We start from the raw sequence: 12,032 nt of genomic DNA on the forward strand, positions 1-12,032 counted from the left end.
CATCTAGAAGGACCAAGAACTCCTGAGGACAGCGGCTCTGTTCACCAAAGACTGCAACTTTGCAACAAAGAAGCAACTTTGAAACAACACACGTTTCCCGCCGGAAGCGTGAGACTTTGCACTCTGCACCCGACGCCCCCGGCTCGGCTTGTGGAGAAGAAACACCACAGGGAGGACTCCCCGGCGACTACGAGACCGTGAGTAGCCAGAGCTGACCCCCCTGACCCCCCACAGCAACGCCTGCAGAGGGAACCCCGAGGCTCCCCCTGACCGCGACTGCCTGCTTCAAAGACCCGACGCCTGGCAAAGACTCTGCACCCGCAGCCCCCAGGACCTGAAGGATCTGACCTCCAGTGCAGGAGCGACCCCCAGGTGGCCCTTGCCCAGGTGGTGGCTACCCCGAGGAGCCCCCCACTTGCCTGCATCGCTGAAGAGACCCCTTGGTCTCCCATTGATTTCTATTGCGAACCCGACGCTTGTTTGCACACTGCACCCGGCCGCCCCCGTCCTGCTGAGGGTGTACTTTCTGTGCTGACTTGTGTTCCCCCCGATGCCCTACAAAACCCCCCTGGTCTGCCCTCCGAAGACGCGGGTACTTACCTGCTGGCAGACTGGAACCGGGGCACCCCCTTCTCCATTGAGGCCTATGCGTTTTGGGCACCACTTTGACCTCTGCACCTGACCGGCCCTGAGCTGCTGGTGTGGTAGCTTTGGGGTTGCTCTGAACCCCCAACGGTGGGCTACCTTGGACCCAAACTTGAACCCCGTAGGTGGTTTACTTACCTGCAAAAACTAACAAACACTTACCTCCCCCAGGAACTGTTGAAAATTGCAGTGTCTAGTTTTAAAATAGCTATATGTCATTTATGTGAAAACTGTATATGCTATTTTGCTAATTCAAAGGCCCCAAAGTACCTACCTGAAATACCTTTCATTTGAAGTATTACTTGTAAATCTTGAACCTGTGGTTCTTAAAATAAACTAAGAAAAGATATTTTTCTATACAAAAACCTATTGGCCTGGAATTGTCTCTGAGTGTGTGTTCCTCATTTATTGCCTGTGTGTGTACAACAAATGCTTAACACTTCCCTCTGATAAGCCTACTGCTCGACCACACTACCACAAAAAAGAGCATTAGAATTATCTCTTTTTGACACTGTCTTACCTCTAAGGGGAGCCCTTTGACTCTGTGCATACTATTCCTTACTTTGAAATAGTGCATACAGAGCCAACTTCCTACTTCCCTGCCCCAAATAGCCAAAAAAAAAGGCCTGGCACCTGAGGGGGAAAAGGCCTGGCAGCGAAGGGGTTAACAGGCTATGTGTGCTATATTTATCTGTTTTTAGTTTTCCACTCCCACATAACAAACATTGCAAGATGGCCACTGCATATACCTGTGTGCTATGCACTATTAGTCCTGGCAGTCATTAATGTTTTTTTTATGCGCCAAGGGGTAGCTAATAACTCGCATTTTAAATTTGAAACTTATTGGCGTTACACATGCTTGATTTTCCGGTGACCTGTGTATTATAACTGGTGCTCATGTAAAGCGCTCAAATGCCTTCGGTCGCGTTGCGCTATAAAAGTGAAAAAATAATAAGAATCAATAACCTATGGTGTTAGGAAAAGAAAAAAAGGAAAACACTCTTACGGTTTGTTACCACATGAGTTCTCCTCAAATTAAAGACACAGCTGCATTCCAGCCACAATATATTTCAGATCACAACCCTGACCCCTCCATCTCTCCCAACCCCTTTGGCCACCGCCCATAAAATACTACGGAAAAACATTTTTGGACTAGCGTCTGTGAGAACGTTTACATAGAAACCAACCGACTCAGACAAGTGGGTGCCATTTTGAGGTTAGGAGAGTAAAGCTGAAAGTCGAGCGTTACGAATATTAATACTATACTTGAAATGCGCAAGCACTATAGAAACTTGACGCCAAAGGTTGCGTAATATCGTGTTCGGGGTAGTCACAGACAGGCGAGGGAGGCACACACATGCAGGAAGCAGCCGTACCGCTGTGCCTCTCTCTGACTTCAGGGGGGACACACACAGATGGGGAGACACACACAGTTAGAACACCGGCAGAGACGTGATCGGGTTCACCCAATATGGCCGTCTCTTAAGACGTATTTTCTATCTGTGTGTGCCAGTGTTTCGTTCCCAGTACTCCCGGGCCAGTCGCCATCGTAAGAAGATTTTTTGTAAACATGAGGAGGTGAGAGAGAGCCTAGGAGAACTGGGCGGTGGAGTTCAGAAAGGGATTTTACGACACTGTGTATTTTGATTGAGTTAATTTTTACCTCCGCGTATGAGTTGCATGGGGCATTCCCCCCCCACCACGATCACGGAATGACTGCCCTCAATCTATCTGTATTCATTTTTCACGGAGCACAGTATCTCGTCACCGATTTGGTCTAAGTTGTAAATGATATACTTCTGCCCCAAGTATTGTGAAATTGGCGAATTTAAAAACCGAACGGGGTTGTACGGCGGAAACGGGGTGGTAAGAATTGATTTACAAAAAAAAGCTTTGATTACGTGTTTTGCAGCTTGATGAGCTGTATGTAGAACGGGCATGGTTTTGCATGGTGCGGACTGGAAGAAATGGCCTACACATGGCTATTGATCCTAGGGTTCATACCTTTCTCAGAGAAAAATAAGCACCGTTATATAAAATGATCCATATTATTTTTTAACACGACTTTGCTGTCTTTGCTTATATCAACTATAGGTCATTGATTATTTAGCAAGCACACGAAAATGTTTTAATGCTTTCTTGTTACGTTTACTATTTAAGCATGCACGAATAAAAGGAAATATTACCGACCTTAAGGGATTTTCATACTTTTTTTTTAGCGGCCAAGATATATACTGCTCCTGCTGGTGGAAAAAAAAATCGGTCAGGTGTTAGTTACCGCATGCGTGCTGTTTGAATGAGCCAGGTACTTTTTATTAGAGAGCGGGTGGCTCTGAGCCCCTTGGTAGGACATTTTTGGTGCTTCATTCTGAATCTCCCGTTTTCTAATTTATGTCATATTAAAATACATTTTATTGAGTATGATTACTATTCATGCTGTATTTTGAGTTCTAATCCCGTTACCACTCCTTGATTCTTCAATATTGCAATCTTTGAGGGACAACTTTGGAAAATGAACAGCTCTGATGTCCAAACAAAATGAAATATTTTTAAACATTGAATCACCAATGGTAAATATTAGTTCCTATCACACTTACTGCCCAGTAAATACACAATGTCACAGGACCTGGTCCTTTAGAAAGTAGAATATTTGGCATCTAATCTCAGCATTATCACAGCATCTAGATATACTGGAAATAGTGTACTCTAAAACTGAGCAGGGCCCACAACACAGTCTCATTTCCTTGAGAAGGGGCTGTCCTTTGGCCTTGCCATGAGAATCCTTGCCACCCAGATTGCTGTCAATTAGATTAGTTGGAAACGTATATTCAAGAGTCTGGACTCATGCTTCTCGTTTAGAGACTGGACTCAGGCTTCTCATTTTGCCAAATTGTGTTCTCTTGGACAACATAGCTCTCAAGTTTGACAGATCCATGTGTGATGTGCTGCTCCAGCACGTGTTTATTTTTCCTTTGACTCCTGGGATAATTGTCAGCCATGTGGTAAATCACATTTTGAACTTAATTCCTGTACTTAGTTTTTGGCAATAAAAACTGCTATTGAGCATGTTCTGTAAAAAGCTGTATATTACCTGATGGAAGAGAGAAGTGCAAAGTCTCACAATATCATCACCAAAATGCAATATGATGGTAAATGCATACAGTTGACCGTAAATAAATGTGTGCTGCATTCTCTGTTTTGCTTTCTTTCAATTTGTTGGATCCTTGGTAAATCATACTCTTCCCGTACCTCTGTCCACTGATCAAAGATGTCAGCACTTTGAAAAAGAGTGTTAATGGAAGAGATGAACATCAATGGCACAGTCTCAGGTCAGGACCCCAGCATCGTATTGAATAACTCATCCAGTTGCTTTTTAGCAAGTGGCTGGATTTTGCGACTCAGCACTATGTAGTCTTGCAGCGGCACTTGTCCTCCTCCTGACATGTCCCTACCCCACCATACTCCCCCCTTCCCCACCACCCCATCAACCCATCCACCCACTTGTCACACCTGTGGGTGGTTCACAACCAGGACTGTATACCTCTAATTCTGTTAATATTCCATATATGTTTCGAGGCTCATGTTGAAATTCCTGTTTTGCCAGTTACATATTACTATACCGTCATGGAATCTGGGTACCATGCATAGGGCTATGACATGATCAATGTGCTTTACTGCTGTATTGATAATGTCTGTACTGCTGCCTGTAATATATGTCTGAAAACTCGATAAAGATGGTGTAAAAAAAAATAATGGCGGTGCTGCAATCAAAATGCAGCGCTGCCTGTCACAGTGCAAATTACAATGTTATCTGTCAGTAATTTTTTATTGTATGATTATTTAAAATCTTTACAAACAGTCGCCATCTTCATAGTAAAATAAGAGATCATCACAGATGAGCAAACATTAGAGGTATAGTTCATGGTTTCAATGAACCTAATAAAGAAAGAAAACAAAACTCGAAACAAGACACTAACTATTCATTATTGCATAAAAATTACACAAAAAGGTTAAAACCCCAAAACGTGTTACAAAATTAAAATGATGATGAAGAGTCTTAGAATAATAAAGTTTTACCAGCCATGAAAACAGTAAGATCAACAGGGGTGCATAATTCAAGAGTAGCCACTATTCCGCAGCCAGCTGAGTATGCCCAGACAGGTTTTCTAGTAGCATGAAGAAAAGCGTGTGCACCAAAGACACAACAGCATCAGTAAGACGGAAAAAAAATATGTCTACACGATCCGTTTATAGCATGCTCAAGTACTAGCTTGAATACTGCTTCCACATTCTGATTTTTTAGAGTAATGAGTCTGGCCAGTCTTAGCTTATTCTTTTAGGAGCAATGGTATCTCTTTCCAAACTGCCACCCTGACACGTCTGCATGTCTCCTTCCAGCATGTACGTGTATATAGTACGGGTGTAGTTACATTATTTCAGGGACACATGACTGTTAAAAATGCAGTGTCACATGGCCACTTACTGTTTATTTGGTTTGTTTGTAATCCACTTCTAGGGCATTCTAGTACGGTGAGGTGAGACAACACTAGCATTCAGGGATATTTTCAAATTTTAATTTATAGGTTGACACTTTCTCTGTTCATGTACTATAGTCTGCAGCTCAGTTTGGGTCTGTGAAAAGATGCAATACACATATCTGTCCTTGGCGCAACACACCATTACATGTACTGTGTAAAATGGCAGGCTCAAAACAGTTTGCCTTGTCACTAAATTATGGTGGGCAGTAAATAGCAGTTTCCTGGTAGAACAGTGAAGTTGTATTTATTGAAGTAGCAAGCCCTCCATTTGTAGCTATACAGTCCTCCAACTGGCCCACAACTGTCAAAGTTGGAATGGCAGCATGAAAAGATAAAACATCAAAGCATATAAAGGAATATTAAAGGTGTCTTTGCACCTTGATTCATAAAGTGACTTAAAAATTAAGGGATGGCATTTAGAATGGGATACTGCTTAATAAAGCAGGTAAGGAATGAATAACCTATTCTGCTTTCCACTTTTCCTTACATATGTTTATTCTAACAGAATGATATCAGAATAGATGCAAACAAACTGGTTTTGAAATTTCAGTGAAGTGCAACATTTGAAAAACTCACAGAAAAACAATTTAGGTCTATTAGTTCTGTAAAGATAGGCAACTTTATTCTGGTCCTCCTCTACTTCTGCTAGCAGCAGATATCAGCACAGAGCAGAACCATTTTAATCTTTACACTGATTGTTTTGAATATAAAAATGAAGGTTTCCATATTTGTTTAGTCCAACAGCATAATGCCTAGTCCAGACAGTCTTCGGGATGTGTTAGCATTGAACATAAGTCTGGTTTGCTACTAACTTGTAGAGTAGAGGTATTTAGAGGTGAGCCTGTGACATAGTGCACTAGCACACGTATCTCTCTTGCTAGACACTATTGTATACAGCAAATGGCAACCATTTGTTGTCTTCATGCCCTTCTTCTTTTCAAGCTCCCCAATTGGTTTTTGCATTGGAAAAATAATTTTCGTTTATTTCTGTGGAGCAGGGACCAAGCACTGATTGATTCAAGTTAATCAGGACCTGTCTGCTGCTCCCAATATGATTGAGGTACTATTTCCTCTTCCTTGTGGTTGCCTATTTCTTCTACTGTCTGCTGCTCCGAATATGATTGATGTACTATTTCTTCTTCCTTGTGGTTGCCTATTTCTTCTAGTTTCCACCGTTGTCGTTTCTTCCTTGTCGAAGCTTGAAACAGCCCATCTTCCATCATTGTTGGTTGACCTTCTCCCCCTCTGTGCCAGATTTCCATCTGTGGATACTTTTACTCCTCTGCAAAAGTCTGCCCCCTCTCTCTGTTGGTTTACTAAACCCCTCCTCGAAAAGCATTGTCCCCATCATAGTGGGTTTTTTCTACTTTGTTTGGGCATGGTGAGATTAAGTGATTTGCCCAGTCACAGAATGTTTAGCTGATGCTGAGTCTCAAACCTGGCTCTCCAGGGCGACAGCTCCTGCTGTTATGCTACTTCCTTTATGCACTGTAACCAACAGATGTGTACATCGAAGCACTGTGGGTAAAGAGGCTGTGGTCCACAGTGTAATGTGTGCTCAGACTTTTTAAGCAAATGGTCACCTGCAAATATCCTTATGAGCAGCTATCTTCTCCACATAGGGAGTAGTCATGTTATAGCAGTGGAGCCCCCAAAGACACAAGCAGCCCATGCACCTTCGATCTGTGTGCTTTTTTTGTGAATCGCTGTGTAGGGACCAACAGCAGCGCTCTTGCATCACAAACCTTGAACACACTTTCAATCAGTGTGGGTGAGGTGTATCTGACCTCTGCCCCGAGGTCAGTAGAGCCCCTGGCCAGCATTCTTTATCCATGCACGCATTGATATCCTCGAACGTGGTGCGTGAGTGTGACTATTGGAAACACAAGAAAACAATCTTTAATAGTCTAGTGATCCCCAGTTTGAATGTATATCAACAAGGAAGCAGCCACTCATCTGAGGTAAGTAAATTGGGTGCTACAAATTGGGTAAAAGTATTAACGTCTGTCATTTAAAGTGCTCAGATTACAACCCGTTATTTACAGTGCAGAAATGGAAAAAGTGCAACATGAAGCACTATATATAATGAAGAGAATTCCAGCCCTTCATCGCAAGCCAAAGAGAACATATTGTGCACTGTACATCATCTAGGCTGTAGATGCATTGGTGTGTGAATGGACCTTGATTATGCACTTCCAGTTATTTTTTTTTTATTTCTTCGATCGTTTCCAAGCATTGTCCTTCCCACGCAGCATTGCTTGAGATCTGCTGTCACTCGCTCTTTAGAGGGGGAAATGTACCCGCCTTTTGTTTTTTTGTGATACACCGCGCGCCGACTTTCCCCTTTTGGTCCCCAGCTCGTCGTGTCACGGGGCCGTGCCACAACACCCCCGCCTCTAAGCCATCTGTTTTAATTCACTGGACAGACATGTCTGTGGTGCCAAGAGCCAGTGTTGCACATTTCATCTCCACACTCTGCAGTGCTCCGGGCCTCTATTGGATCAGGTTGTGTCTGCACAGAATACTGTGCAGTTTGCACTGTGCACTTCCCTGAAGGTAATACAAACATCCAGACAACATTAAACCAAATGGGTAGTGTGGAGGAACTGGATGTTCAACTGTCATAGCAGTCCTTTGTCAGTGCACAAAGCTGATGACGCGCTATGTCAGGCACATAGCACATCCTGTAGAACCTTTCAGCTTGATCTGGTGGTATTTGTTATGTATTGAAATGTATTTCATTTTACTTTTTTTTTTTTTTTAACTTTATGATATCCTTTGTCCTTAAACATTTTTTCTAGCTGTTTTCTGAATTAAACCTTAAAATGAAACATTTCTAGTTTATGCAATAAGAATTTTCAATACTATTGTGGACACGGAGGCAAGGATTATGCTTCTCTCTCTTTACTGTAAAAGTAATTAAAATCAACCAATCACAATACAATAAAGAAAAACTGCACTACCCATGTTACAGTATGTCACCCATATCACATGCCCCAATCACATAAAGGCAGTCCATATAAGTAGAGAAGAGTCCATTTTGTGTCCTCTTTCTTTGCAAAATAAAGTCATAACATCCAAAGGTAAAACAAAATAGAAAATGCAAATTAAAAAAAAGCAAAAACTCATCAGGAATCCACATCCAATGGGGTTGAAGAAGAAAGACTTCCCAGGATCTTTTGCGAGACTCCAGACCGACTAGGTGAAACACATCATGAGAAATCGACCTGCTCAGCTCTGTTTCTGGCCAATGCTTGGGAAGGCAGAGAAAAAGAAGCCATAATATCCATATTCAGCAAAATATCTCGTTAGCAAATGGCATTGAATAACAGACTTACTCTATCTTAATTGTATGTATATATTATAGCGGGAACACACCATTGTACTAACTGACAAGATAATAGGACATTATATACTCAGCTCATACTCAGATAACGTATAGCCTTGCCTCTGTGTCCTTAAAATAATTGAAAATTCTTTTTGCATCAGCTATAACATTTTTTTATTCTATGTCTGGACTGGAGGCTCTGATTATTCGTGCTCAAAGCTGAGCCAACCCCACTGAAGCTACGTCCACAATTGGTTTGTAGTAAAATGACTTGAATGTCGATTCTGATGACCAGTCCGCTGCTCTCAAAATATCCTCTAATCTTGAGCCCAAAGTGAATGATTTTGAAGCCATAGCCCCTCTTACAGAATGAGCTACGAAAATGGAAATATGTGTTCTGGCTTTAGTCAATAGCCAACGCATCCATCTAGCCAAAGTAGCAGCTGCGACTGGTTTAAAAGGCTTCTAAAGGACAATGAGAACTTGAACTCCAGGATCTCTTCTAAATTTGCTTGACAGCTTCATACACTTTACAGCATTGTACCACACATAATTTAGTGTTATAAGGAAATGCAAGGTACAATATTTTCCTAGTGTTCGTTTTAGTCCGCCTGGAAATGGAAAAAGAAACTCAGTCAGGGAAAAAAGAATCCTGCCAGACAGATCTAGGGCCCGGACATCAAAGACTCTTTTACATGATATCAAGCAAAGCAGCGTAGTCAACTTGGCAGATAGTTGCTTGCAAGAAAGATACTTATTCTCTGGCCATTTTTCTAAGAATGATAAAACCACATGAAAATCCCAAAGGGAAGAGTATCTTGGTTGAGAAGCTTTACAAAAATGTATGCCCCTCATAAGTTTACACACTACGAGGTGTACTTCCACTGATTTCCCTGAAATAGGAAGATGTCCAGCGGAGATGGCTGACCTGTAATTGTTAATGGACCTATAAGCAAGGACAGATGCTGCTAAAGAAGCAAGGAAATGAATCATCAAAATTGACATCTGCCGTAAAGGGATCTGAATCCTGTTCTTCACAATAATGCACCCATCTGCCTGATGTGCCTGTGTACTACCCAGGCGTTGAAGTTCTTTAAATTTAGGACTAAACGGGATCCACCCTCTCTATTGTCTACCAAGAAAATTGTGCTGATGAAGTTTATGTGTTGTGGGGAAGAAGGTGTATTGCCTCTTTGTGTAAGAGTGATTGCTTTTTTTTTTTATATGACCTGTTGCTCCTGTAGGGCTAAATGTAGCTCTGGGGTAGTGAAGGGTGTGAAGGGGGGACATTTGAGAGAGGGATTGATAAAACTCCACTTAGTAGCCCTGAATAGTTTCGATAACCCAAGGGTCTTTGTTTAGAAGTTTCCAATGTTGTAAAAAACATTTTGTCCTGCCCTCCCACCCCCCAATTTTTTTTTATCTCTGAATGAGGACTAATTCTCACCTGAATGAGTGCTGGATTGTGAGGTTCCTTGTTGACCTCTGCCGTGCCCTTTATGGAAACGTTGATGTCATCCACAAGAATGTGTGAGGTAGACAGTGTTTTTGGCTGATTGATATTGGCCATAACCATGTCTGCGGTAGGAGAAATCTCACTGGGGGCCCTGATGGGAGAAGCAGCCTGACGATCAGCCCGCAGTCGTCTGTCTTTGCAAAAAAGAGAGTTCTGGAACACCTTCATCAAGGTCAGTTGCGCTTTGTCAATGGAACTGAATGTTGCAGTGAGTTTGGCTAGGTCTTTAATAATAGTAGCACCGAAGGGGAGTCCTGCGCCACAGACCCAGCTTTAGAAGATGCCAGATCATTAAGTTGTGGGTCAGTTCTCATTCGAATACAGCATCAATGCTCGGGGGAGATTGCCACATTGGCATTTCCTAGCTGGCATACCCAACCCCTCTACCCCCCCCCGCAAGTAGTTCCCCTCCCCCCCCCCTTTTGCGCCCAGACCACCAGGATGTCTGAGTCTATGGAGGAGTTTGTTTCCTTGGCTTGGAAGGCGAGCTCCAAGGTTTTAGTAAGGGGCCTGGAAATGTCCAGAAGCTTGTCCTGGCTTGAGCGCTAGGCTCTATCAAGGCTGTTCTTGTGGTCTTTAGCCCATTTTTTTAGGAAGTTCACCATTGTGGGGTCTACCTCTGGGGTCTCTGTGGCCTTCCCTGCTAGCTCAGGCCTGGGACGTTCGGCACAAAGCCTGGCACGCAATTCATTGTCGAAGCTCTGTCTGATGTGATCTTGGATGTATTCTGCCACTTCTTGCAGAGGGGTCCACCATAGGGGTTTTGGGATGGGACTCCAATGGGTGTTCAGCCCGTCTCCTTTACTAGGACCTTGAATGTTGGCCTGATAACTGTCTGTATGGTTTGCGGACAAGGAGTCCCAATCAGTGGGCCCAGAAGGATCCAGCAAATCCTCCCACTCCTGGGCTTGTGGGACGCTATAACCATGATTATCCCTGACTGTCGCCAACAGTATTTACGTCGAGCGCGCAGGAGCTTTGACCTGTCATAAGTATTGTGGGCTTTTAACCATGCCCATCACTTTCATTCGTTCCTGGGCTTGCCTTTCACAAATCACTTGATGAAATTAGTAATTGCTTTACGTTTGTCCCGCCTCAAGGTTGTTTTTGTCACACCTTGCAGACTGCCCGTCACATGGATTATTTCATGATTGTCAATACACTTCAGCATTGCTGAACAATTTAAAAAATGTTTTTGTCTCTCTGCTTCGTGCTGCATAGCGGCCATGGCGCTCACAGCGCAAACAGGTACAACAGCGTGAACTCGTTGTATGACTCCTACCAGTTTATTCAGAATATTATGTATGGATACAATGCACTTTTAACTTTCCTTCCACCCTGTGAAAATAAGATAAGCCTCTTTATTCTGTATATTTTTTATGCTGTTGTGCCCCTTGTATACTGCTCTTTGGGGGCCTCAAGCATGTTATAGAGGTTCACAAAATAAACAAAGAATAAACTTTGACTGCCTGGTGTTTACTCCATCCTAGCTTGGCTGATTGAGTTTCCTGTCTCTTCAGCTGACACAAAGCAGCCAAGGCACCGGTAGACACTGCACACACCGGCAGACACCACCTTCACCGACTGCCTCGGGCGCAGACACCACCTTCCCCAGGCTGCCCTGGGTACCGACGCTCACAGGCACTGCCTGCATCTGGCAGATGTTGGCACAGAGACACCAGCAGATGCCACTTACATCCTGCAGCCGATAGACACAGCCAATGTCCAGTAGCCCCATGGGCAGACACCTCAGCAGGGACACTGGCTGCCAAAGCCTGGCAGCCGCCAATCCCTCCCCTCCCCCCCCCCCTCCACACTCCCTGTGGCCCTGGCTCCAAGACTTCATTGTCAGCTTAATCGCAAAGCACACTGTGACTGCTGACTTCAGTCTTGGGTGAGTACCGTGTGTGACTGAGTGACGTTTTACTGCACAGTGTCAGTCTGGGACTTGACATGTGACTGGCACTGCCCCAGCTCAGCCTGCCTTCCACAGCCAAGCCTGACA

At 43.6% G+C, this 12,032-nt stretch overlaps 1 protein-coding gene across 3 annotated transcripts in view; it reads left to right on the forward strand.

The window, feature by feature from the left end:
- The first annotated feature begins 2,085 nt into the window (after window positions 1-2,085).
- The window catches only part of RBM41 (RNA binding motif protein 41), an 83,269-nt gene continuing 73,322 nt past the window's right edge, over window positions 2,086-12,032 (forward strand). For 2 of the 3 annotated variants that reach the window (XM_069213594.1, XM_069213611.1), the window contains exon 1: window positions 2,086-2,223. In XM_069213594.1, the coding sequence (XP_069069695.1) occupies window positions 2,216-2,223 (8 nt within the window). In that variant the 5' untranslated portion in view covers window positions 2,086-2,215. Of the gene's footprint in view, window positions 2,512-12,032 lie in introns of all 3 variants that reach the window. The other variant, XM_069213602.1, reaches the window with a different exon arrangement.

Source organism: Pleurodeles waltl, chromosome 2_1 (genome assembly GCF_031143425.1).
Source record: "Pleurodeles waltl isolate 20211129_DDA chromosome 2_1, aPleWal1.hap1.20221129, whole genome shotgun sequence".
Taxonomy (NCBI): Eukaryota; Metazoa; Chordata; class Amphibia; order Caudata; family Salamandridae; genus Pleurodeles; species Pleurodeles waltl.